Below are 27,726 nucleotides of genomic sequence, written 5' to 3' on the forward strand. Positions count from 1 at the left end.
AATTTATGATAAAAAATTGAAAATTAAAATTTGGACTGTAGATCTACAATGAACTAAAAATTCCTTTGCCCATAACAACTATATAGTCCTAGCTTAAACAACAAGAATTTTAATGGTACAAAATATAGTACAAATGACACCAAAATATGATAGCGGCCAATAGTGAAAATCATTCATTTTAATTTAAAAAATTCAAATTATTAATTGAAGATAAATAACAATAAAATATAAATGAATCTTAAATTATTAATTTAATATAAATGTTAAAATTAAAAAAAAATATTATCTTATATAAGACACTCCATACTACACTAAACATAATATTATATTAGTACTTAATACAATATAATACAATGCGACTAATACAATAAAATGTAATGCATCAAAAGCACCCATAATGTGTATGCATATATGCATGTGTGTGTGTAAAATCAGTTACCTTATTTTTGTGGTATAGGTGTTATTCGGATCATGTTTTTTTTGGTCGAATAAAATCAAACCAAATTTACTCATGAATATCTGCTTCTTGGAGTCATTACCTTATTAAACTTCATTGCTGTTAATTCCTTGATAATTACAAAATTTATTTGGTAGTTAGCTTCAGGTTTTTGTTGCCTTGTTGACCAGCATGACGATGAAAATGCTAAAAACGCTATGGAAGTGTTTTGGTAATTATACGAACTCATCAAAAACTAATCCGTGTTTATCATAATAAAAATAATAGGCTATAGCCTGTATGTTAAATTATAAATAACTCACTTAGCAAAGTCATGAAGTCATCGTTTGATCGCAAATAAAGACCATTTCCATTGCTTTGGCCTCGCATATTTTGTATCCTCATTTACGTCTCGTCGTTTATTTTAATTCGCAATCAGGCCGCAGTAACGCCTGACAATTTCCGCTACAGATATATAGAGTCAACAGTTGAGTCCATTTATAATTAACGACTATTTCCCCTTGAAATTCCCAAAACCAAACTCATCTCTCTCTCTCTCTCTCTCTGTATATATATATATATATATATATATATATATATATAGGTGATGCCTGGTAGCTTCTAATTGAATTTCTCTTGTTTCTTCATGAATTCTTCTGTGTAAATTAAAGACGATGAGCAGCGAGAAGAGGAACAAAGAAGGAAATAATAAGCTGAGCAGATACCTAAAGGCACCTGTAAAGATGTTGATAAAGGCCAGGGATTTTTACATCCGGAGCATAACCGCATGCTCGGACAGTGTTGTATTTAGCTCGGCAGGGGGCGTCCCAATAGGCTCAGTCAACACTCTGCCTAGGAGTTATAGCACCAACTCTTCCAGATCATCAAGGGGTGATGAAGATTTCAGAGAGCTTGTTCGAGCTAATTCTATGAAGATTCTTGCCAGTCAAAATCAAATTGGTCACTTGGAGTTTCATCGGACAAAAAACCAGGAGGCTGCTGCTGGTAAGAACCATATGCCCAGAAGTAACAGTAGTGCTGCTATTGGGAGGATTGATGAAGACAAGCCCTGTGACTTCGAAGATGATTTGCAGATGAAGCCTGCTGTCGTATTCCCGAGAAGCAAAAGCTATGCTGTTTCCAGGAGATCAACTGCCGCCGTCGTTTCAGCTTAATTAATCAAATACAGTAGTAAGCTGCCGAACCAAATGCCACTTTATTTCTTGATTAATTTCTTTAATTTTAATTAACCATATCTTCTTGCATGTTTCATTTGTGTTTTATAATTCCCAGTACTCTTTCATTATCTTATGCAAATTTGCATCTTCTTATGCATGTGTATGTAATTTCTCGACGACTTTGATTCCAAATTAATTAATTTGAGGTATTCGGGATTTTCCGATTAGAAAAATCGTAGAAATTTATAGATCTCCGGTTATAATCAAAACTTCGTAGATCGTCGATGGTCAGTGGATGTCTTTGAAGTGAAGGCCCCACTTCTATATCCTGCTGATAGAATATAAAGTGGTGGGGCTGTGGCACCCGGCATGCCTATCATAAATGTCTCTCGGAATCATCAATTACCTGAATGACCTTCTATGACGCCAGCACTGACCACAGTAACTGAACTACTAGTTGATATCACGTCATTCATGCGTATGTCGCACAGGACCCAATCATAAATGATTTTTTTTTTTTTTTTGTAATAATAACAGATCCACTTGCGGGGTTGATTCCAAAACTTTTTCTTTGATAACAGCCGACCAACCTACAATTACACGAGGCACAATTGGATGAATCCACGCGATTAATAATCTCCTCTTAATATTAATTAACAAACAATTGAGTTATTATTTAGTCAGTACATAATCAGATTAGGAGAAAATTCTTATTTTATAAATTTTATCATTTTTTACAATAAAACTTTAAAAGAAAAAAGAAAGAAAGAGTTACTGTAATTTACATTTCTTTATCTGGTTGGTAGAAAATTTGAAAAAAAAAATTCCGATATTTTAATGTTGGTCACTTTTGAATTATTTATTATGCATGTGTTTAATCATGTTTTATTTTTTAGCTGTAGAATCGTGCAATCCCCTTACGGCTTACGCTGTCGCGCGAAAGCAATTAAACACAGCGGTACATAACTTACAGTTAAAAACTTAAAAATAGGCTTTTTATAATTTTTTTTTAATCATTTGATGAACAACAATTAAGTCATACAAAATAATTAATTTTAAATTAAGGTAAGTTACAGATAATATATTTTAATAAAATGCGTAATTGAAAATAATCTTTTAATACAAATAAAACAATGACGTCGTAAAACAATAAAACAATGCGTAATTGAATTTGTGTGGTTTTTGGCATTAAAAACCACACAAATTTAACCAATGAAATTTACTGTTTGTATTAAAAATTTAATAGAGCCCTTTCTCGATTTAGAAAAACACCTGTAAAGATTAAATGTGATTATGGTGCTCAACCCGCTAAAAACCGAAGTAAAACATTTTTATGCGAAAATTTTACATTCTCCCCTTATAGGTAGAAAACTCTTATACCTAAACTTACCTGAGTTGTGATATTTACCTTCTCCAAATTTAGAAATGCCAATCTTAATCCACTTAATTAATAGAAATTAATATATTATGTTAGATTATGATGGAAAGTTCGTACTACTGCTAATCAATTTAAATTATTTTACAAGTTGTAAACATCCATGAAATTTATATATTTTGTATGTGTGATATAACATTATTGTAGTTGATAAATTAAGTTAATTACCTAATTTGGTTTTTTAATTTTGAATCTTTGCATGAACATAAGATATTTGTGTATTGAATTTTCTCATAAAACCCTCATTTTATTCCATTTTCATAATTTCACCGATTATATATTAATTTTATTTCTTGCACAAAATAATGCATTTCTCTCATTGATAGCACATAAAATAAGCTTCACCATACCTTCAAATACTATATTGGCAATTTATTTACATTTTTTAGTTTTTAAGCCTAGAAAATATGAAAATAAATAAAATTGAAGAATACAGAAATTAGATAATTAGTTCAATTTATAAAGGACAATATTGTTATAACACCTATAGAGGATTTCATTTTTATGGATGTTTACTATTTCTAAAATAACTTAAATTGAATTAGGGCAACATGGAATTTTTTATTATAATTTAACTGAATATACCAACTTCTGTTAATGTAAAGATATTAAAGGCCTCATTTGAGTTTGGGTGTGAGTGATTCTTACCTATATTTGACGGGAAATATGTAATTCTCTTTTCCATATTTTTAGTAGCCGTGTTTAGGCTTTTTTTTTTTGGCCCCTAAACTCTATTATTATTTTATAAATCTAGTAGACGGAAATTCGGAAAGATTTATAACAAAATAATGTCTATTAACATATAAGTAAAAGATCAATTTTATTTTAGATTTTCTTAAAAACTTCTTTTAGTCGCCTTATGGATATGCCATTGTTAGAATTTCAGAAAGCATCAATGTAGTCTCGAGATAGACTTTGGCATGACAAATTTGGCACTCATCCTCCTGGATTTTCTGTTCTATGTTTTATCAAGTTTATAACGAAGAGAATGTTGTGGATGAAATAGAAAATTTCCTCATATTTATAAAAGAGATTGTAAAAAAAGAAGTATAGACTATGATATTTGTGAGAGAGAGCTAGACAGAGAATTTCGGCGGAATGAATGACGAATGAAATGTTCAAAACTAATGTCCCCTATTTATTGGACCAACCATTTGAATTCTCAATTCTCAAAACTAAAGAAACTCAGAATTACAGGATAACAGAACATCAGAAAAACCGAACCTATGTAGTGCAGATCATACATAATCATGTCACAAGAGAGGAACATGTTTTTGTACAATTTTCTGGAAGTATTAATGAAGGCTCAATTGTTTGATTTGTAACTTGCTGCTGGAAATCACAACTTCCACAGAAACTGAATTTATTCACTGTTCACCTGTCAAGATTCAAGAACTAGAAATTAATTGGAGAATATCAGAATTATGGGCACGTACAAAAAACTCGATGCAAGATTGTGCATAGGCTATATATAGTTCCGTAACATATGGGACCAGAGTTAGTCACAAGGTGATGAAGCGAGAGTTAATCCAACTATTGCGCAGGTTTGATTCAAGACAAAGCTGGCCGCTTTGTGCAAAATGTGACAAAAGTAGCCCATGTGATTTTGAACTGACGTGCAGGAAAATTTGGTAACGCATGGTCATCTGTATTGGCCATGCAACTGACATATGCTTGCTCTTCTCTAAAATTTTAAATCCTTTAAAACTTGGAAGAATTTCAAAAAAAAAAAAAATTCCGTTTGAGGGTCACAAATTCATGATCATCGGCCAATATGGCAGCTCCGATTCCTGAGAAGAATCTAGCAAGGACCATCGATTTTATTCTGATATGTTTCCTGGAGATCCTTATGATGCTTTCATCCAGACTCGCGGCTTCTTTTTCAACTATTTTAATTGTCTGCCTGAATTTGTTGGTCCCCTTCCCTTCAAGCTTGAGACAGGGAGAGTAAATTGCCAATCATTCATAGCCTAGATAAAGTTCTAGTCAGCAATTATTTGTATATAAAAAGAGTTTTTTTTTTTTCCTATGTCTTCCGATATATTGGAGTGGATGAGAATGAAGATGTGCAGCAGCTGTTCTCCTACTTAAATCAGTAGGGAATCCAAGTGAGGATCCTCTAGTGCTCTAGCTTACTGGAGCTCCCTGGTTGCTCTGGCATCAGTGGACTTGTTGTTGAGAAAAGTTGTTTAAATATAAGACCTTTATGACCATATTCCACCATCCCTAAGTGATCCTGGCCTCATGAAAATAACAATTCTTCTCCTTCTATTTGTCTTTTTTCCTTTTGGTTTGATGTATTTCTTATTTGATACAGGCCCCGTACGGTTCCAGAGTATAAGCCGAAGGAATGCTTAGCTATGTTCAAAAGATGGGACTTTGAAAGAACCTCTGTGAATTGTGATCATTTCCTGGGTCCAGCCCAAGTTCCAAAATCTGCGAGTTGCAAGATGAAAATCTTGTGTGTTTTGGTTTGCACATCGACAGCCTGCTATATTTTCATATCGCAGTTAATATCATCTAATATTTGGGCATGGCTAAGGTGCAGAAACTGCAAGTAACAGCTTCGAACTTTCCCATTTCCATCACCTTGCATTGGGATCTCTTTCTCTCTCCTCTAGCACCCGTGGAAGTTCCCCATTGGTTGTGTTACTTACAGAAGCTGTAACATAGACTTCTCCCTAATATTGATATCAAGTGGTCTAGGAATATTTTGCATACAAACAAACATTTAGAATTAAAAAATAAGGAGGCTGTGGAACGGATGCTGGCTCGCGTTTAATGAATCTTTAAAAAATCCATGGAAAGTTTTTGATGAATTCCAAAATCATCTGAATAACTCGTCTTTTTGAAGGTGAAAATTGATCATAGATGCACAGACGCTTTGAACCCAAAAATACTTGCGAGCAATAAACACAGAGGCATAATTATATAGAAAGAAAGAAAGTGCTATTTTCACAAACGCTTTGGCTGCCTTGTGTTTGGGTACTGGTTGCTGTGCATTTTCGATTTATTCGTCAATGGGCCGTGAAGAGAAACGACGTACGTTCCATGAAGCCGTTGTTCGCACTCTTTATCCTTCACCGCCATCGTCTCCACCCCAAGTACTCTCTCTTCCTGATTTTTCACTTTTCATCTTTCTCCATAGAAGTATTATTGAATCATTTTGAATAATACAGGAGGATCAAGATAATGAACCTGCCGACAAATTAGACGAAGACTTTGATGTGGCACTTATAAATCCAGGTTTGAGCCTTGACATTGCATTTTTTTTTCTTTCCCAGTGGAACAAACCACTTAGTAATAAGAGGTATAAATGAATGCAGATGATTATCTGAGGAGCAGTGCATCAAATAATGAGCATGATAATGATGATGACGAGGGCGAGGTTACCGAGTGTGGACCTGAAAAGCTGACGAGGGCTCAGCGGAAGCGGCTTCGTAAGAAGAAACTCAAGGAAGATGCTAGACGCCGCAGAAATATTATCGGTCCTTTGTTGCCTACAACTAGGGATGGAGATAGTAGTGGTCGCGGCGGTGGGGGTGAAATTAACTCTCCAGACGTTCGACAAAATGCCGACGAGAAATGTGCTACTCCGAGTGTCGAGTCCGGTGAGATTGTAGAACTCAAATGGCATTATTATTTTTTAAAGATACAATTCAGTTAACATTTTTTTCTTTTTTGCTTTTTTGTTTAAAGGAGAGTTTAGTGGTTGCTGTAATCAGAAGAAGTTAAAACATAGGAGGGTGGCGAAGAGGCTGGCCAGAGAACAGTTGAAGCTCTCTAGCTCAGTTCCAGAGAATAACAGAGGAGACCAAAGCCGTGAGTCCGCCGCCCATGAGAAAGAAAGTTGTGGACAAGATAAAACAGAATAGCCCGTCGATATATGAAATAGTGTCAAAAAGCTCATAATTCTTGCTGTCGACATTGATGCCATGCCCAGAAGCAGGAATTTTGTTGTTGTTTGTCTTTGGCATTGATCAAGTGAAATCACGGTTTATATTGTTTTTCTTTTTGATTCACAAGACTTCATCCGGGATTAATAAATGTCTCTTACTTTTGTGCTCAGTAGCATCTACAAATTGTTTTCTGCTCAACAAATTTTTATTGTGCTAGATTATGTGTGGTTAAAAATAAAATTTTCAGAGATATAATATAAATTTCTCTAGTTTGTTAACTGAGTTTCTCGTCATGAAAGTGACTTCACCATATAATGCAATATTAGGAAGACAATGGATACATAAAATGAAAGCTGTACCCTGAACTTATCATCAGGTTTTGCGTTATCCGACGATTTACGGGATGGGGGAAATTAGAGGTGATCAGGCTACAGCTCGGACATGTGCGGTACTAGCATTAAAGGAAACCAAGAGAAAAGATTCAGATTTTGAAAACCAGGCCAAACGAGATGCTAAATAGCAATTATAGTCAAACGGCGTGGGTCAACAAAACAGAGAATTCGAATCAATAAGAGACCCAACCGTAGAAGATGTAAATATTGTTCCAATAGATCCAGATAATCAAGAAGTCGTTCGAATTGGCTCGCTTTTGGAACCAAATGAAAAGTAGTCTATAAAAACCAAAGTTGTAGGAGCGGAAAGAGAGGACGGACAAGAGGTAAAAGAGAGGCAGAACATAAAGAAGCCAAAAGGTCAAGCAATCAAGAAGAAAGAAAGGCCAAAAGGAAGTAGAGCATAAAAAGCCTGGAAGGTTGAGCAACCAAGAAGCCATAAAGAAGTCAAGCAATGATGAAGGCACAAAGAGGTGAAGTAGCCAAGAAAGAAGCAACCAAGAAACCAAAAAGAAATCGAAGATCATGAACCAATGAAAAGCTGAAACAGAAAGTAATAATAGCAGTAAAAAACAGAGCTTATTTGTTTGCAACAACATAAATCAAACCAGATATTTTCATATACGATTTGGTTCTGCCCACTCTAATTCTCATCAATTCATCTACATGAAATTATTCATACAGACAATGCCGTAAATTTTTCTCAAATCTTTGGGCCTAAAGATGACAAAATGATTGCACGTCTCTATTTCTTTTGTGGGGCCTGGACTTTAGATGGGCCGAATTGGGCCTATATTTTAAGGCCCCCTAAAAGTCAATGAAAAAGCTTGGACATTTACTTTATTGCCCCGCCCTTCATTTCAGCTAGATGCAAAATCAGCTCGCTCTAACCTCTATAATCTGTAGAGAACTAGAAAACCATAAACCCTAAACCACACTCTATCAAACCACAACCATCACCAGAATGGCGGAGCTAAAGCTATCGGAAAGCCGAGACCTAACCCGAATCGAGCGCATAGGTGCACACTCCCATATTCGTGGTCTTGGTCTAGACTCATCCCTAGAAGCGCGCGATGTCTCTGAAGGCATGGTGGGTCAGCTCCCCGCCCGTAAGGCCGCCGGCGTCATACTCCAAATGATCAAAGAAGGAAAAATCGCGGGTCGGGCCGTCCTCATTGCGGGGCAACCCGGTACTGGTAAAACCGCCATAGCAATGGGCATGGCTAAGTCTCTCGGCCTTGAAACTCCCTTTGCCATGATCTCCGGCTCCGAAATTTTCTCCCTCGAAATGTCGAAAACCGAAGCCCTAATGCAAGCATTTAGAAAGGCTATTGGCGTGAGAATCAAAGAAGAAGCCGAAGTTATTGAAGGAGAAGTTGTTGAGGTGCAGATTGACCGCCCTGCAACATCTGGGGCGGCAGCGAAGACAGGGAAGCTGACACTGAAAACTACGGAGATGGAGACCGTTTATGACTTGGGTGGGAAGATGATTGAAGCATTGGGTAAGGAGAAGGTGCAGAGCGGAGATGTGATTGCTATTGATAAGGTTTCGGGGAAGATTACGAAGCTTGGGAGGTCGTTTTCGAGGTCTAGAGATTATGATGCGATGGGTCCTCATACTAAGTTTGTTCAGTGTCCTGACGGGGAGTTGCAGAAGCGGAAAGAGGTTGTGCATTGTGTTACTCTTCACGAGATTGATGTGATCAACAGCAGGTATTTACTTCTTTGAATTTTTTTTTTTTTTGCTTTTATTATGAATCTCGAATTTTAATGATCATATTGTAATTTAAGATGGAAAGGATTTGAGTAAATTTTTATTTAGACTGACTAGGCAGAGCTAGTCTTTCTGGACTGGTCTTTGCTTATCCTGTCATTTGCTATTAGTTTAGCTTGATAATGACGACGATTTCATTAAGGTCGAAGTTGTATGACTCTAATTCCTTTGGTTTGGTGCAGTCAAAATCATGCATTGTAAATTTAGTTTGTTATGCTTGTTATGCATTGTAAGTCTGCTATTAGTTTAAGTTTCGTGTTTGAAGTTTATTAAAGCAGCACATTGTTGGAAGAACGGGAAATGTTGTGCATATTGTTATAAAGTTAGGGACCAAAAGTCAAACTGAAAAAATAGCAGATTCATGTTTTACGCATTCCGTTTAATCTGTCCAAGGTTGAGTTATTCTTATTACCACAAATGAAAGAGCATTGAAATATTGATCTAGCCATTATAACTGAGATCACTTTATCAATGTGTTCAGCAGCATTAGATCTTTGGGTAATCATAACTAAAGATCCCGATTTCGAAGTTGAAGCAGCATTTTTGAGTGGATGAAGTGATTAAATCCAATAGATCAAAAGTGAACAAAACTTTAACAACAATCAATATGTTTTTAGTTTGATAAGAGCACTTAGTTGACTTAAAAAGAACTTGAAATTCCTGCTTCAGGCCATAAGATTTGTGTAAACTATGAGCAATGTACAATAAGTCCTTCATTTATCTCTTTGGAATGATGTTGTATAAAACAGGATAGAGGTCTGCTGTTTTTTAATGACATCTATTCATAGTTTTGTCTATCGGTCTGCTTGGAAAAGACTTTTACTTGTATGGATTGCCTGGCTGCAGTTTGATGAGAAAGAGACTGAGTTAGATATTGCCTGATCCCTGAGGATTATAGTCCCATTCTTTTGTCTGACAACTTCATACCTCCCAATTTCAGAACACAGGGGTTTTTGGCGCTCTTCACTGGTGATACTGGTGAGATCCGTGCTGAAGTAAGGGAACAGATTGACACAAAGGTCGCAGAGTGGAGGGAGGAAGGGAAGGCAGAGATTGTGCCAGGTGTCCTCTTTATTGATGAGGTGCACATGCTTGATGTCGAGTGCTTTTCCTTCCTGAATCGTGCTCTGGAGAATGAGATGGCTCCAATTTTAGTTGTTGCTACCAACAGAGGGATCACTAGAATCAGGGGCACAAACTACAAATCTGCTCATGGGATTCCGATGGATCTTCTCGATCGCCTACTCATCATCTCTACTAAACCCTATACTAGGGATGAAATTCGCAAAATTCTAGATATCAGATGCCAGGAGGAAGATGTGGAGATGGCTGAAGATGCAAAGCAATTGTTGACCCGTGTTGGGGAAGGAACATCGTTGAGATATGCCATCCATCTTATAACAGCTGCTGCATTGGCATCTCAGAAACGGAAAGGAAAAGTTGTGGAAGTTCAGGACATTGATCGCGTCTACCGTCTATTTTTGGATGTACAGAGATCAACTCAGTATTTGATGGAATACCAGAGTCAGTACATCAATGAAGTGACAATAGAAGCTGATGAAGATGATGCCAATGCCATGGTTCCAGAATAGTTCCTCCAGACTTGTGATATTGAGATTATGCATCAATCTCGCCTTGTTAATTGTAGTTATTGCCAGTACTTGCAACATTTAGCTATGCTTTATCCATACATATGTGGCACGTGTTTTGGTTTAAATAGTTGTGGATCTTACCACCTTCCGGTATGCTACAGTTTGAAAGATATTGGTTTGTTAATTATGTGACAGGCTCCGGCGATTCCCCAGCGTTATAATGTTTGATCTCGAATCTCGAATCACGAAACATGGTGTGGTTGCATCCTATATATGTCAAACTGGTGTGATCACTATCGTGGTGTCGATTTCAGAAATTGCTTAAAGCCTCAAATGGAGTTTCGCATAACAGGATATTGCTTCGTTTGAAGTGTATGTGGGCTCTCTTGGGTATTGAGATAGTAGCCGTTGTAGAAAATAAATTAGAGCTATAAAATAAAAATTGAGGATGTGTCGTATAATTTTTAATTTTAATGAAAATATGAAAATATATTATAAATTTTTTATTATGAATGTTCAATAAAATTAATTTAATTTTTTAAATCACAGATAACAAATGTTTATTAAATATTTTAATACTATAACTTTAAACAACAGCGCCGAACTATGCAAAGCAAGTCCTTCAATGGATTAGTCAAAATATTTTTGAGTTACTCAAAGTACATTGATGTATTATTGACTTTGCCACCCTCTTGATATGCTAACATTCTTCTGCGTGCCTCCACTCTCTCTCTCTCTCTCTCTCTCTGAACCACATGTTCAATTTGCAGAATTGCATATTCCTCCGTGGGCCCGGGGAAGAAAAAAACCATGGCCTGCTCCGGAAAAGCAGGATAGACCTCATTTGATTATGGAAAATGATCTTTGATTAATCTGATATTTTCAAGAGTTTGAAAGCTACTTGGAAGATATCATCAATCTCAGCCTATAAAACTCCAAATGTTATTTGTGCGGAAAATACAAGATAATTAACAATCTACATGCTCTCTCTTCCACTGGAAAAATATATATAGTCCAATATATATTAAATATTTCTATTATATGTTTCTCTTATCAGATGCTGTAACTCTTGTAATATAAAAAGATAATTATTGAAAGGTTTTTTAAGAAATTATTCAAAGATGTTAAAACAAAAGAAATATTGTAAGAATCATCTACGACAATAAACTAGAAAATATTTAAAAGTATTGAAATGCATGATAAGTATTCAAAGAAATATTGTAAGACCAATAATGTCCTAAAGTAAAACGTCACACGGACACTTAAGTACAATTATAGGATGAATACCTAACTCAAGCCAGAGTTAGGACAATGCCCATAAACCCTATTGAATCAAGGGGCACGGGCTCAAATATTAATAAACATAACATATCAATTCCTGTAGTTGCACTAAGCACTCAATAGTTGTCACCTTCTGTATAGCGACAGTTTGGAGCCACTTAATAACATTTTCAGGTTTGGTTAAAGAAACACCTAAGAAGATGGTAAGAGAAAAGTTCAACCTAGCAACTAAGACAATGCTGAATAGAAACACTACTAATTTTAGTGACCAAAGCAAAATCCAAATCTTCAAGTCCATTTCGTGGGTGCGAAAAGCACCATAATTTGGCCAAAAGTCAGTCAATCACCAGCAGCACAATTAGCATACCATTCTTTATTTAATAATAAAGCCACACTCACCCAACAACATCATGCTCTCATCAAGCAAAAGTATTCACATGAAAATTAACCCTTCAATCATGCACTAGTTTATGCCACCAGCGCCGAGGCACCAAAAAGAGAAGAAACTATTGCCTTGTTCTTTTTAAAGTGAAATAAAGGAAACGAGAAAAGCAAAAGCATAGAGAATCAAGTGCTTTAAAAAAATACAGGTAAACTGATTCATAATTAACCCAAGATGCTAAGTCACACACTATCAGCACTTCTATCCTTACTCATGTGAGGCTGGCTTTTCAAGTAATTTCAACCGCTTCCTTTAAGTAGATTGCCGTCCAAACAGGCCTAAGTCTCATCCCCTGGTGTACATTTATTTCACACAGGTCTATAAATGTGACGCTCATAACTTCATCATTTTTCCTTACTTTCTTTTACAGGACAAAAAAATCAACCGTATAGTCTATATCACCTCTCTACAGCATTTGGCCCCGGTTGTAAAATCACATATTCCCGAATCTCATATCTTATATAAATCAGATGAAATATGTGTGTATCACTTTGACCGAGGAAATTAAGTAATATATTACCAAGTAGACATGAATACGAAGATAAAATAATCTACTTATACAACATTTCTAAAGTGTTACATTTCCCATTATTTCCTTAGGATGCCTTATAAATGCCATTTTAATCTTTTTTTTAAAAAAAAAATATTTATCAATTTTAATATAACATCAGCATAAAAAGAGCTCAGTCCACCCACTATTTCTCAAATCATAAAAATTGTACAGCCAAACAAACATTATAATTTTTTTTATTATTGTACCTTATCCCCAAGGACCATCATCAGGAAAATCAAATGGCACAGGGGACACCAAGCTGGAATCTCGTAAATCCGGGTGCACAAACCCATACTTCCTAAGGACTTGATTATCAGCAAAATTTAAAGCCTTGACCATCCCGCTCCAACACGTCTCTCCAGAATACATCTGATTGTGGTCCCCACTGCACGGCTGGCACCCCGTGAAATGCGTGATAAACGGCCTCCTCCAGCTCCCTCGCCCGTTGCCAGCCTCCTTGAGATACTGCTCCCTCTGCGCAGCATAGCTCTCGCTCACTTTCTCGGCGTGCCTCCTTCTTAACGTGCGCACCCTTCTCTCGATTTCCATATATCTCCCCGTAATATTATCGTACGTTGGCACAATCTCTAACCAATAACCTTCAAAATAAAATTCACCCTCCAAATAGATATTATCATAATATTTATCCTTCTCCGTGTACAGCAAATAAATCAGAGCTGCCTGATCGTCTGATTCGGGAAATATTTTATCCTTGAAGGTTGATCGTTGAACCTGACCCCACTTAGCATAATCAGCACCAATGGGACCCATGTTAGCCCAGGTGTCCATGAAATCCATAGACCACTGACAATTCCTTATCAAGAAAACGCCAGCGTTCAAGCTGGTCCAGCTCTTGGCCTCGTAAATCAACTTAGGCCAGCCATGAACGACGACGTTGTGATTCCTGTACCTCTCCAACGGAAGCTTAAACTCCATGTCGGTGAACGCGGCGTCCGAGTCAACCCACCAGATCCACTCGGCCTCCGGGTGGGCCAGCATGGCCGCTTTAACAACAGGTAACTTAGCCCAGAAGGAGTTCATCTTCGGATTCAGCAGCACATTGTTGTAGAAAATGTCATAGCCGTGGATTCTACAGTAATCAACTTTGTTTTTAAAGAACCTCAAGAGCAAATGATCGCCTATAGGGTTTTTACAAGGCTTCGGCTGTGAGCCTGTGACTAAAACAACGCGCTCGCGAGCTCCGGCGGCGAATGAAGGATGAAGTTTGAGCCACCGCTTTCTTTTCTCGTCCCAGTCTTCGATCTTTTTCTCGATGGAGTAACTCAGTTCTTGGTCGTCGTAAAAGGTTTCATCAGGAGGGTCGTAGCGTAAATTAGCAGCACAACCCGGTGATCGCGCCTCGCTCGTAGCTTTTGCTTCGGAGAGTGGAGTGGAGTCAAATCGAGGAGCGGAGTTGAGAAGAGATGAGAAAGACCAGACGATTAAAAGAGCAAAGAAGGCACCCCCAAGAAACAGAAACCCATCTGTTAAACAAGGATGGGTTTTGTTACGCACATGTGGTTTCGCCATTGGAGAATATTGATGAGAGAGCTCGGGCGAGACCATTTTCAATGAGATTGAAACCCTTAAAAAGGCTTAGACGACTCGGTGGTGAATCGTCTTAACCCACTCACTTACTGGGTGTAACGGCGCGACATGTGTACGGGACAATTAATTAGCTTCGGTGGCTTTTTCTTCGGTTCTTGGTCTGAATTTAGAATGTGTTTTTAAGTTAGGCGAGGGATACACTGACAAATTTGCTTTCGCCAACTACGGTTGGTTTACTTAATAACAGTTTATAGGATTACATTGAAAAGACGGAAAAAGAATGAAACGGGACAAGCGTCGGTTTCGTGGCCCCGAGGATGCTAAAATGCGCTTGACGTGTTAATTAAAGGCGAGAACTGCGTTTGGACTTTAACTTAGGTGTCGGGTCTTTGAGAATGACACGTCATATTTTTTTAAAACCTTGCTGGGTGCCGACACTTTGGACTGGACTTTCACTTCCTTTTCGGATCTTCTTCATGCGCTTCGGACTTGGCCGTATCTTGCGTTTAGTTGTCTGCTTAATTGAGGTTTAATTGCGATTTAACAAAACTATTGATTTCGCATGGTCAAGAAGGACAAACGAAGCAGATGACGTCTTGGTTGTCCAGATCATTACAGTTTCGACTAAAATATTGAGTAGTCGGTTATGGTAAAATTTTCAGTAATTTAAAATTGTGGTACACATATATATAGTTTTAGTGTTGATATAGTTCAAAATCTTTTATTGGGGGAAAACTATTTAATTATATAATTTAATAGTATAATGTTATTGTACTATTAAATTATATAGTTTAATAACTTTTAATACCATTAAAACACATAATTTAATAATTTTTTTGGACTTTATTTATGATCCTAAATTGAAACATACATACATATATACATACATGCACATATATATAGTGAGAGAGAAATTTTTTAATCTAGAATTTTAAAGTGCAAGAAAGTTCAAAAAAACTTTAAAATCTTACAGTTTTAACACTTAATTTTATATACTATTAAACACATAATTTTAAAAATTTTCCGCACTTTAAAATTTTGGATCCCCACACACACACCAACATTTGAATAGACCCAAAAAGTCCACATGTAAGATAATCCCAATAAAAAATTACACGAATCTATTATTTATAAAGAATAACCTAAGTAACCTAAGTACCTTGAAATCGATTATAGATAAAGCGCCCAAATGGTGAGTTTTTGACAAAATGTCAAAGGTATGATTTCACAAAAAATGACTTAGGTCCATCATCTACTAAGAAAGACTTAGGTTTTGTTCTTTAATATTCCTAAGTGAAACGCCCAAAGTGTGAGCTTTTCTACAAAATGTAAAATGCGTGATCTTTAAAAAAAAAAAAAAGACTTAAGCCTATTCTCTAAAAAAAAAAAAAACATTTCAATTTTTTAATATTTCTAAAGAAAACACTGAAAAGATAGGTTTTTGATAAAGCGTCAAAGGTGTGTTGATACAAAAATAAAGAAGGTGCTTAGGAAAAAAATTAATTTCTTACAAGTAGGATTCTACTGAAATCACTTACAGGCAAAATGCCGCAAAACTGATTTTACATATGAGGAACCAACATAAGAGTCGAAGTCAAGCTCAAACTTGTTAGCCGGTAAAAGCCCAGAAATCATGACAAGTGTCTAGAGAAGACCTGTCATGAACAAGCCGGACACATGTTGATATGACATCTTTATGCATGGGTTTAATGGATGTGTCACGATAGTTCTTTCACCTTATACTTCAAGTGGCTTGCATATAAAGGGCAAGCTTCCTACATTTGAAGGTAAGACCCAAAGAAAAAAAAATTTGAATACAAAAATACTACTTAATTCTCTCTAAATTTTATCAATCTAAAAATTGAGCACAAATGGTTGATTTAAGAGTTAGAGGGTTATTGTCGACAACCCTGTCATACCTAGACAAATTCTTTTCATTTACAGACTTTTAATCACAAGAATACACATGATATTAAACCCACATTACAAAGAAAAATGGACCGTGAAGCTTGACGTAGAAGAATGTCAGGAATTAAAAAAAATATAGTATCTATATGTTATCAACACATATAAATAAGTAAAATAATTTATACAATATGATTCTACATATTTAAATTTATCTTCTTTTTTTCTTTTATTGTTTACCTAATTTGAGCATATTTAGTGAGTGAATACAATTATTATTATCAAACAATAACCTCACATGTAAGATATGGAAGCTTTAGTCAGCAATTTTTTTTGAGTTATTATATTATTGTAAGATTTCAATGTTATTTTAATAAAAATAAGGGAAAATGTTATTTTCCTTAGCTATGTAATCAATTCTTTTTTCTTTATACAATAATGCTACATTATTGTATATTTATTTTGTAATATCATTATCGATTATTTATTATGTAGTTAAATTAAGGACAAAACTATTTTGACCCTATTATATCTAACACCCAGTTTGGACCCCTAAAATTAAATTTATACTTCTAAGACATTCAGACATCATCGCTCATAAACCAATCACCATGTCCATGTCAATCGTTGAAAGCGATGCTCTTGATTTAAGGAGAAATAGTTGTAAAGGGCCGTAGCCGATGATAGTCTTTCTAACTCTTTAGTCCACAGGTCATTTCTCACCTTACCTTGAATAGACATCATCAACAAATTGTATAATCCACACCCATCAAAAGTCAGAAAGTTCATTTGTCTCTTTGAAAGAATCCCGCCGGATCGCACTGGAGTTGATTTCTAATTGCTATTCCAAACGAGAATCTTTTATCATTGTTAGATATCAACTGTCGTCACACATGTATATTATTAGGAGATAGAATGACACTTTTACTTCAATCAGAATTGGATGTTATAATATATTACAGTTGTGTGGTAAATAAGTAGATTTTGTTCTCATAGATAGCAGCATGTCGTCGAGTCCTTGATAATGAGATGGCATTGCCGTCACATGTGGTGGTAATTCCAAGGATGATGAGTCCTTGTAACTCTGACCAGCCCACCAGCAGACACCGCGACGCTACCCTGCATCATTGGGTCCTATGCTCATGTGATCCTCTGACAACAAACCGGCTAAAGTTTTTAATTCGCAGTGGGTGGGATTCTCGAGACTTTTATGACAGTAGATTAAATTTTAATTTCTGCGAAACTTAACCGGAACGCTTTCATAGCTCAGTTGGTTAGAGCACCCGTTTAGTAAGCGGGAGGTCTTGAGTTCGACTCTCAATGAAAGCAATTTTTTTGTAATTTCTCTTTCCCTCCCATTTTCTCATGGAAACATCTTTTGAATAAGAGTTTCTCACTTATTAGATATCGGTAGAAAGTGCGCAATACTGGGTCCATTATTATCCATGGGTGCTTCTGACTTATAAATTTACAAACAATCGGGGAATGTAACACTTCTCCATACCAATTTGTTCCATCCAATAACAGATACAACAAACAAGAGTTATTTAAGCACTTCAGCTACTGACCAATTATAATCTAACTTCACTTCAACATCCTTCCATATCCCGCCACTTCAGATAAACCAGACCGGCACGATAATGAGTATATGCCCCAGCGACCACCAATATATGGAAGAGTTGATGGCTATGCCCAGCAATGTCAAATTTCCCAGGCATCCACCGCTCTGGAATCCTTGTGGCATAAACCAGTGCTCCGAGGCCATAAAATAACCCCATCAGAAGCTCATACCCAGTTGTGTGGAGTGCCTCAGGCTGGTGCGAGAACAAGATAACCTTGTGCAGGATTGGTGCAACACCAGACAAGCCCATGCCACAGAAAAGGGATGCACGAACATTACGGAATTCAGGAGTCTGAAAGACGGGCAAAAGAGACGCCAAGATTGTTGCAATTCCTAACAGAGTTATAAATCCCATGTACAGGTTGCAGAAGAAGGGAGTGCACATAAAAGAATAGTAGACAAGCGGATAGAAGGAAGTAGATATAAGGGCTGCAATTCCAGCATAGTCGAGTCTGAGCATAATGTATGACATTCGTTCAGAGTGGCATGACAACAGGTGGCATGCGCTGCTCGTCAGCAAGCAAAACATAGCCCCACCCAAGAAGGCAAAAAATGGCCACCGTGTTATTGGTCTCACCATCAGGGGTGCTATTATGTTAGCCACATCCTCCTTAACACTATGCTGCATTTAGACAAAAGAATAAAGACCTTATGTCTACTTATCACTACACTGACAGAAAATATATCAACAACATGCGACACAACTGTATATAGCATCATGCACTTAAGTATAATTTTGACTATTCCCCCACAGTACTAATTCGCAATGCTGGCTAAGGAAATAGCAATACAGCTCCACACTCTGCCAACTTGTTTGGTCATGCCAAACATCAATCAGGGGACTGAAACTCAATCTCTGTTCTATAGCAAAGAACAGATTTTAAATATGCCGGCTGGAAATAAGTATCAGAAAAAATATCCCCACCGTGTGGAGCCAACGAAATTAAAGGGAAATAAACCTGTCCAATCTCTGTTCTTCAGTAAAAGAAGAGATTTCAAATATTCTGGCCGGAAATAAGCATCAGGAAAAAATATACCCGCCACGTGGAGCCAAAGAAATTAAAGGGAAATAAACGTGTTTTTACTATATACAACCAAACATCCGGTCTCAACAACTAAAAAGGAGATGGACAGCTAAAGCTCATGCAACTGAAGTAAGCTCAGAAAGTTACTATTAACTGAAGCATTAAAGAGAAGCATTACCAGAACACAAACTTCAGTTTGGTTTCCATGAGAGAATCGTTCAGGCAAACAATTGTATAGATGTTCCATGACATGCCAACCAGAGAGTGACGGAAGTAAATCCATAGAAGGCAATGTAGTTTTTAACTCCTCTCTAAGCCTCTGCAGATTAGGCAAGTTTGGCAAAGATGGAAGGCATGTCAAGAGTTCTGCTTGCAATTTGTGCAGATCAGCATTTTTAAGTACCTCAGGAATATGTAGAGAATGGAGATCAACAACCCTTGGAGCCTTCATTGCAGTATATATGGTAAGAGCAAGGAAAATGAAGAACCCAATCAAATGTCTGCAGTGAATAATAAAACTCTGCTGTTAAAAGTTATAGTAGGAAAGCTACTAATCAAATCCAAGAATCAAGCAATGTTTATTTCAAGAATGCACTTCAAAATTTAATATGCTACAAATATACGAGGGTTTGGGACATAAGGGAGTATATATCATAATTATTAATCTTAGACATTAGGTGCCCCCAGAAGATTGGCCGTGTGGTTTTCAAGTAGCTTTCTTTAAATGGCCAACCGAGTTCAAATCCTAGGGGAGGTAGCGTGTTTAAAAAAATGTCCTATAGCTAATGTTTAAGCAATATTTAACTCATAGAACTACCAGTTTGTTACATAAAAAAGTCTATTTAATATGAATTATAGTGCTGGTTATGTAAATCAGATAGTAGCTGAAATACTTTGGCCACGCGACTTTCTCATTATCTATGTTTACAAACTGAGATCCTCCATACTTACCAATGAATAATCAAATCCATGATGCAAAAAACATTCTAAACCATAATAAGATACAATCTCAACAAGTTTTCTAACATTTCCTCATAATAAAAAATAAAAAAGCAAAAACATTAGGTTTTTAACTGCAGACTGCGGTATCAAAATTCCACCTATACTTCAGACTCCCACATAAAGTTATCAAAGATCCCTTGGTTTCGAAACGTTTTACAAATGCTATGATGTCAGGAACTAGAGGTGTCATCTACATCAATATATGATTGGAAATATGAATTGATCGCAATACTAGATTTAGACAATAACCAGGCATTTCAATATTCGGAAAATGTGAACAAAATAAGGTTAACAAGTTATAACATTACTATATAGAAAAGTTAAGAGTAGGTTTTGTGGGTCCTGACTAGTTTAGCTGGTATGATTTCTCGTCAAATCCCATTCACATCAATTTAGGCCATAGGGGACTGGGGTTGGGTCGGGTTAAAAGTTTGAGTACATCTTTTTCCAACATAATAGAGCAAAGGATAATATTAAAGGATAACTTCTTTGTAGCATTGTGTATTTGGATCCAGCCACCCCTTTGGACGATTGGTCAACTGACAGCGGTCAGCAGATAGATCGGATTCACGTTTAGAAGATCATTCGATGGTTACCGTTAGTTGGGCCTCTTCACTGCACTTAGAAGACTAAACTAACTGAGTAGCTGTGCTGGTTTATCTGTTTATGCTCAAAGCTAACTTTCCTTTCTTGATTCTTTTGTACTCTCGCACTTGCCTTCCAATTTCCCCTTCCTCTTGCCAAATAATGAGCAAAAATAATGAGGAAACATAAGGAAAGGCTATTTTCCTCCTTTATTTCAGTATAAAAATTGATAGCAAAGACAAAGGATAGTTTGTTCTGCAGAAACATTGGGAAAGAAATCCACAAAATCGAAGCAACACAGGGATCTTCTCTGATAATTTTCGAGTAAGTTCCTAGATAAGAAGATGTCCCCACATTCTTCAAATATATTATAAGACCCAGATCTCTACTAGGGTGTTGCAATACTGAAGACACGCTTCACTCAAATAAGTCTTGCAGCAGCTATATACGTGGGCCCTGCCAAAAGTCTTACTCTACCAATCTAGATTAATCTTAGTTTAATAAGCCAATAAGCCTCTCCAATTGCCTCAAACTGAGCTCAGTTTGCCTTTTCCCTTCTCCTGGCAAACGAATTCCAGCACTTGTGATATGCTAATGCTTGACCGGTGTTTTTGAATTTAAATTTTTCCAAATACAAGACATGCGAAGATGCAGTTTTCTTATAGACTTCACCTTAACAACATAGCTGGTCCTAGTGATGCATCTTATTAATATATTCCACTAAGGCAAACAAATTATTACAAATCATCAGCAAAAATTTCACCACTGAAGCTGCCATAGTCTGTGCATAGTCATATGGAATAAAATTATAATACTTCACAGTTTTCTACCTTAGCATTTAGCTATTTAGTCTTCCAGATCAAAATAAATAGTTGCTTTAAAGAAAAACTTACGTCCAAACATTTAACGTCTCATTGTGGATGGTGAAGATACTAAGCAAAGTCTGCTTCAATGGCCATTCTGATCTATAATGGCCAATGATAAACTCATTATCCCTCAAATAACCAGGCAAAGCATGATATTCCACAAGCTGGCACTTCACCCTCTTCCACAATCTCCTCCCTTTTCCTTCCTTGGAAGAAGCAACTCCATGGTTCTCCATTGCTTCAGAAGCTTCATTCATATGCTCACCGTTAAGTTGCCCGCCACTCATCCTCTGCTAAAACCAATATCAAAACAAAAAAAATTGTCATCTTGATATTTTTTCAATCAAAGCTTGTCATATTAAAATTCAAACAGCCTCATTAAGCCAAGCAAGATACGCTATTATCTTTCTTATTAAAAAAAGAAAAGAAAAGGGATACGCTATTATATTTCAGTTGAGTTAAGAAGATTGCCGGTTATATCTAAGCTCATGATGGTAGTGTTTTGCAATTTAATATGAAAAAAACATACCCGTTTCCTTGGTTTTTGCTTCACTTTACCAACAATCAAACACAAGATGATGTAAGAAAACATACGAAGCATATTTCTTTCTTTCTAGTTCAATAATCAATACAAAAATACCCTTTTGTTTTTCTTGTATTTTCCTTCAGTTCACCGACAAACAAATATATGATCAACAGAAACATAAAAAGCAATGATCCAAGAAAACAAAAGAGACAGAGTGAAATAAAAGTACCTGAAATTGAAGAATCAGCAGCTGGGAGCAGAAACCCGAATGGGGATTCGATATATATAATTATAATTCAAAGCCAAACAAATGCGGAAGTACGAAAACATTCAAGTCACACTCGCATGCCTTTTACGTATTATTAAAAACTGTAACACTGGCGAGCTAAATTAAAATTATAAGCTCTTGACATTAATGGGAAGAGAAGGAAAAAATATATTCGAATAGGAGATGCGGAGATGCCCTCTTTGATTTTGTTTGAAGGCTGCGCTTTGGTAGAATTAATAATTAATTGATGATTTTGTTTACATTAGAACGGTAAATGGCAACAATTAAGATTTTGTGGACCCCTTTAGTTTTGGGCCAGTTATTTATTTATTTTTCAATTTTCAATTTCCCCGGCAACTGGTGTATTTGGTGGTCCAGGCCAATTTATTTTACAAAATCTGGTCCAATAAATTTGTGGGTAAAAATGATAGAGAGAGTAGATTTTTAGTTACGCGAACGATAACAAATTCCTCTCTGGTTTCTACTTGCAAAATGGAGAACTTATTTTAATTAAAAATAAAAAAAATAATGAAAAGTAATGACCAACATATTGCTTATCCCCTTCGTGTTTCAATTTGCAAAGCATGAGACCAAAAGTAGACGAAGGATTTGTTTAGGTATAAACAGAAAAAAAAAAAAAGGAAGAAGAAGAAGAAACTGTATTATTTTTTTCAAGCAGTCAGAAAAAGCAGCGTGGAAGTGAGACAAGGAGACAAAAGATGATGTCAAAAGCGAAAGAAAGTTGAGGGTACTAAAATATTCCAGAAATATATGCTTACGGAACTGTATGTAACACAGCAAATGGGGTGCTTCCACGTGTTGCAGGAGAGAGGAAAAGCAACCCAAACTCAGCTGATGCAAGGCCAGTTTGCACTGAGCTGTTACATACAGAGTCTGCAAGGTAGCCTTGTCCTGTGCTTAGGCGGACGCTGGCACCCTGCTGAATAAGGCACGTTTTGTCTTTATTATTGGAAAATAGAGCATTTGATACGCAACTTGGAAACAGCGACCCTTATCAAAAGGAAGGCACAGGGGGGAATACTCGAAGATCAGATGCCAGAGATATTTTTGTTCCAAGTTTTATACAGAGTACGGTGAGGTAGTTGGGCGGTCAAAGTCTAGTTATTAATGTGTTTTATAACACTTATAGTTAAAGTTTGACAGTTTATTAAATTTTTTTCTTAATTTCTATTTTACAATTATACTTTTTATTCTACAATAACTGCAATTTAAAAACTACAACACCTTAATATATTAGGACAAGAAATTTGCATATAAGAAAAATAAAAAACGAAAGTGCCGATATATTGATCAATAATAACAAAAGCTCGGGACTTGATGGTAATGGGCCGTCCAATACTAAAAGTAAGCTGATAATATTTGTAGAATTTGCATCAAACAGAACTTTGATATTAGGATTTGTTTCTTCATTTTCTCAAAAAAGTTACATCATTTTTCCCACAAATGAATGAATGATGTCGGTGCTCCCCCGTGCTCGCTTTGACTGGGGTTTAGGCCTGATGAAGTTATGGGCTTAGCTTAGATCAACCGAAACTGTTTTGTTAAGTCATCACATTCAAGCCCGTTTGAAATTCACTTGCCTTCTGAGGAAAAATTGTGCTTACACTTCCGAACTTTCTTATGTTTGATTTTTGTTATACCCGCTCTCGAGTATGATTTATCAAAATTTCAGTGACAAAGACTTGAAGAGTACGAAAGAATACTGTGGTGTTCAATGCGATAATAAGATAAAAAATTTCTTCATGGGCTGATGGGTGACATGAAAGCTTTAATCGTAAATAACGCGGACAATAGAAAACCGGGGGGAGTGAAACAAAAGAGTACTGATATTTTGAGGACCAGCCATCCTATATTATCATCATTAGTTATTCCTCAAGCTACAACAAACTAAACTAAAAATCATAGAGATCTTTTTTATTACTTGTGACACAATCAGGCTAGGAGAAACTTCCTCTATCACATAACTCCTCTCGCAATCAACATCACCAAACGTGTGACTGAATCAACTGCAAATTCAATAAACAAAAGAAGCAGCTGCTCATCATTGTTCATGTTGTTTTAGGCTCTTTCACTTTCACTTTCACTAGCGATCCTTCCTTGCATCTATCTTCTACTGACAGCTGATGAGTCGCCGCATGGCTTTGCTGTTCTTATATTTTGATTTGAGTACTGTGTCAAATTGAGATGATTTTGGATTAGTTTTATTAAAGGACACGAGGACAATTTTAAGCGTAAAATGGTCTCAAGATCAACTATTTTGGACACCATACTTTGACTAATAAAAGAATGTAGTGCAAGATAATTTACTAATTGAATAGAACTAAAAATCAATGATCAATATTATTAATTTATTACACATCTCTATGCTTATCATCAATATAGTAAAGAAAATCATGTAATATTTCATTTACATATTGGATTGATTGATGAGTTGTTTTAGTAGACTAAGTCAAAGGTCGAATCACGTATTTTATATGCGTTTTTCTTTTTTAATTTTACCTTACTCTTAATTTAAAACCCGAATAATGCTTTATATATAAGTTGATCCCTAACTCTTGTGAGCACTATTAAACTACCCCTAGATAACCTAAGCACACCACAAGCTCCGATAGGTGCTTTAAATGAGCTCCCTTGAGATCTTAGGATTGGCTCTCCAGGGACGTCCCAAATTCCACTAAACAATCCTTCCTGATCAGCTATCCTAAGCTTCCTGTTACCCAGTCTTCAAATTACAAGCCCTCTCAAATAAGAACTCTACTCTCATCTGACCACTACACCACCAAGAACCTCTCCTATGCTCCGCTCTCAAACACACACCTCTACTGTATTGTTGAACCGATTTACCTCACCTTTCCTGCACTAAAAATATAAATCCCTCATTGTGTCTGATCAGGACTTTGACTCTCCAAAATTTAGTTGCAAACAGGCACTTGAAGATAATCACATACTTGCAGTTTAAGAAGACGCTTTAATGCTTGATCACAAGTGCATGTTTAGAACTTCATCAGAATCATCATATCACATTGAAAAACAATCAAACACGAGAAAAAAATAAAAATAAATCATGTTCTTACAAATCGAAACTTTCTGGGGGAAAGAATTAAAACCAAATACAAACTTGATCAAATTTTTGGGCTTATCTAGCATTTCCAGATTCCAACGCTTGCTAGAAAGCAAGTCCTGGCTTGATTATGTGTCCTTTTATCTTGTCTTAGTCATCACAGCTTCCCCCGAAAACCACCTTAAGCTTATCATTTACTGCTACATGCTCTGGTTTTTGGACAGAGTTAATGTGCAGCAATTGGGACCTGTTCTTCCTTATAAGATTGTAGCATCTTCTAACCATATCCTGTTCATGACAAAACATATTTGTTCACTCTTGAGTAAAAGTTAAAATACACGAATCACATTATGAATTCCGCCACTTAACATTTTCTTAAATAAACCATCATGAGTCATATGAGCTGGCAAGCTGGCTATATGACCCGTTCTGGAAATGACATTCTATGCATTTCTTGAACTTGTAAAAGCTGTTGTTTCACAAGGATTCAGGGGATTTAACTGAATTATGTACTTACTTTATTCAATCTTTTGTGAAAGCAGCCTAAATTTTGTTCATCAACACTGTGATCAGTAGCCCAAAGCACCACAGCTGCTGCTATTGTGGATGGAGGGCAAGCCAAGAAATCGATCACTGCTTGGAAATTCCGAGAAAATAATTAATGGAATGGACGGAGTATAAGAGAGTGAAAAGGCTGAGGGAAAGAAATTTTAATTTATTTGGAAATCACCTGTCCTTGTGCTAATAATGAAGTCGGCTGCGTGTGAAAAAACGGAGCCAAACCCATCACGTTGGGGATTGAAGCATGAGATTTTAGAGATGAAATAATGTACAAAATCGAAGGGGGTTACGGTGCACAATCGCCACTTGAGACTGGACATTACCAGAAGCTCCATGCGGTGAACTGTTTTGGGCTTGAACAAAAATCTACTACTGGGTTCTATTAATTGAAGGTCTAAGAGATTAGGGACGCTTGTTTCCTCCATTTTAGCTGCTACGGCCAGGCATGCAACCGATAACAAGTGCCATTGCCATCCTTTCCCTGGCTGCATACAGCAAAGGGCCGGCCAATTAATCAGTAACCAAAATATATAAAAGCAAAGAGAGCATATATGTTCCAATAGTAAATGGAGAATGAATAACCTTCATACTATGGGACAACAGGAAACGATCCAAGTAGTTCACAGAAAGATAAGCCGTTTCAGGCCGAAATTGGCTGTGAGAATACACCTGCATGCAAAACACAGATTGTTATGGTCTTACGACATGAGTGATCAGGAAAAATTCAATTCAGGAACCATCTAATTGATTACCATATATACCTTTAGAATCCATTTGATTGCCTCTTGTCGAGATGTGACAAGCTCTGGAAGCTTACGATATTTTGCCAGTAATTCTGATCCTTGCTTCTGATGATCCACCTCTGAGTTGAAAATGTTTACAATGAATTCCTCATCATCAATAAGGGAATGATCAAAAGATTCATGATAATCACTGCAGATGTCAGCATCCATAGAAACAATGTCATCGGTTGATTCATCACAGAGCAAGTTACAAGTAGGAGACACAGACATTTAGGGTGCTAGTAAAATCAGTCAGTAGCAACTAAATATCATCCCACAGGAAAAGTTCAGAGTTCATATGCAGTGGTAGAAGTAGACCGGTCTGTTTTAGTGGAGATCAAATCGTGACGTAAGTAAAGGGATGATGTGGCAAGATGTGAACGGGCCATGGAGAATTTCGCATGAAACTTCGTTGCACTGAATCCAAATGCTGAAGGGCCCATTCGCATTTCTCAGAATTCAGAGGCGCAAATATCAGTGCCATACAGGGTGTGTTTTGTATCACATTAATATTCAATGCTTCCCAGCAAAGTCTTTCTGTATTTCTGATAAATACATTTCTCCTAGAAATAGCTAACGGACGTGTGACAGCGTCAGAACAAGAAAAAGATTTGTAAGGTAGTAATTAGCAGGTTTTGTTTGATGTTTTATTTAGATGCAATTCTTTAACCCACGGGTTCCTAAGGACCCCTAAAAAAGCTTGAAAATGAAATCGCATTCATTTCGGAGATGAATCCAAAACTCAAAAAGTTTTTAGATTTGGGTTAGGAAATTTTATGGACTCCCTGAACTGGACTCGAGATAAATTTAATAATTAAAAAATTATTAATTTAATATTTTTCATTATTTAGCCGTAAAAATGTTAATCATATATTCAAATTAATTTAAGCTAAGATTCCAACTGTATTGGTGGTTTAAGAATCAATCAATAGATTTATACAAATTGATAAATTAAGCCTTTATACAAACTACT

General features: G+C 36.4%; 6 protein-coding genes and 1 non-coding gene across 9 annotated transcripts; 4 read left to right on the plus strand and 3 right to left on the minus strand.

Moving 5' to 3' along the window:
- Nucleotides 1-899: 899 nt before the first annotated feature.
- Nucleotides 900-1,769, plus strand: LOC102629714 (uncharacterized). Its single transcript, XM_006466401.4, has one exon. It carries the CDS (start codon nt 1,111-1,113, stop codon nt 1,609-1,611), a length of 501 nt encoding a protein of 166 aa, XP_006466464.2. The 5' UTR covers nt 900-1,110; the 3' UTR covers nt 1,612-1,769.
- A 2,976-nt stretch (nt 1,770-4,745) lies between these two features.
- LOC102629215 (uncharacterized) lies at nt 4,746-7,117 on the plus strand. Of its 2 annotated transcripts, none has more exons than XM_052445027.1 (4): nt 4,746-6,153; nt 6,229-6,295; nt 6,376-6,660; nt 6,749-7,117. In XM_052445027.1, the coding sequence occupies exons 1-4, from the start codon at nt 6,070-6,072 to the stop codon at nt 6,922-6,924; spliced, it is 612 nt and encodes a 203-aa protein (XP_052300987.1). In that variant the 5' UTR covers nt 4,746-6,069; the 3' UTR covers nt 6,925-7,117. The 2 variants fall into 2 exon arrangements, with proteins under 2 accessions (XP_052300987.1, XP_052300988.1); XM_052445028.1 differs by having other exon boundaries at nt 4,747-6,153; nt 6,752-7,117.
- A 545-nt stretch (nt 7,118-7,662) lies between these two features.
- LOC102628941 (uncharacterized) lies at nt 7,663-10,919 on the plus strand. The gene is made up of 2 exons (XM_006466398.4): nt 7,663-9,053; nt 10,055-10,919. The coding sequence occupies exons 1-2, from the start codon at nt 8,305-8,307 to the stop codon at nt 10,704-10,706; spliced, it is 1,401 nt and encodes a 466-aa protein (XP_006466461.2). The 5' UTR covers nt 7,663-8,304; the 3' UTR covers nt 10,707-10,919.
- Nucleotides 10,920-13,102: 2,183 nt separating this feature from the next.
- On the minus strand, nt 13,103-14,897 carry LOC102628669 (putative glycosyltransferase 7). Its single transcript, XM_006466397.4, has one exon. It carries the CDS (start codon nt 14,546-14,548, stop codon nt 13,190-13,192), a length of 1,359 nt encoding a protein of 452 aa, XP_006466460.2. The 5' UTR covers nt 14,549-14,897; the 3' UTR covers nt 13,103-13,189.
- A 2,793-nt stretch (nt 14,898-17,690) lies between these two features.
- TRNAT-AGU (transfer RNA threonine (anticodon AGU)) lies at nt 17,691-17,764 on the plus strand. The gene has a single exon. It is a non-coding gene; the product is annotated as a tRNA-Thr (tRNA).
- A 47-nt stretch (nt 17,765-17,811) lies between these two features.
- Nucleotides 17,812-22,950, minus strand: LOC102628182 (heptahelical transmembrane protein 4-like). Of its 2 annotated transcripts, none has more exons than XM_006466396.4 (4): nt 22,290-22,950; nt 21,562-21,827; nt 19,260-19,581; nt 17,812-18,678 (listed from the first exon to the last, which is right to left on the minus strand). In XM_006466396.4, exons 2-4 carry the CDS (start codon nt 21,819-21,821, stop codon nt 18,025-18,027), a joined length of 1,236 nt encoding a protein of 411 aa, XP_006466459.2. In that variant the 5' UTR covers nt 21,822-21,827; nt 22,290-22,950; the 3' UTR covers nt 17,812-18,024. The 2 variants fall into 2 exon arrangements, with proteins under 2 accessions (XP_006466459.2, XP_006466458.2); XM_006466395.4 differs by having other exon boundaries at nt 21,562-21,824; nt 22,290-22,948.
- A 2,451-nt stretch (nt 22,951-25,401) lies between these two features.
- Nucleotides 25,402-27,086, minus strand: LOC102627697 (cyclin-D2-2-like). Its single transcript, XM_006466394.4, has 5 exons — nt 26,733-27,086; nt 26,554-26,640; nt 26,141-26,456; nt 25,928-26,043; nt 25,402-25,698 (listed from the first exon to the last, which is right to left on the minus strand). Exons 1-5 carry the CDS (start codon nt 26,982-26,984, stop codon nt 25,561-25,563), a joined length of 909 nt encoding a protein of 302 aa, XP_006466457.2. The 5' UTR covers nt 26,985-27,086; the 3' UTR covers nt 25,402-25,560.
- Between the last annotated feature and the right edge of the window lie 640 nt (nt 27,087-27,726).

Source organism: Citrus sinensis, chromosome 7 (genome assembly GCF_022201045.2).
Source record: "Citrus sinensis cultivar Valencia sweet orange chromosome 7, DVS_A1.0, whole genome shotgun sequence".
Lineage (NCBI taxonomy): Eukaryota > Viridiplantae > Streptophyta > Magnoliopsida > Sapindales > Rutaceae > Citrus > Citrus sinensis.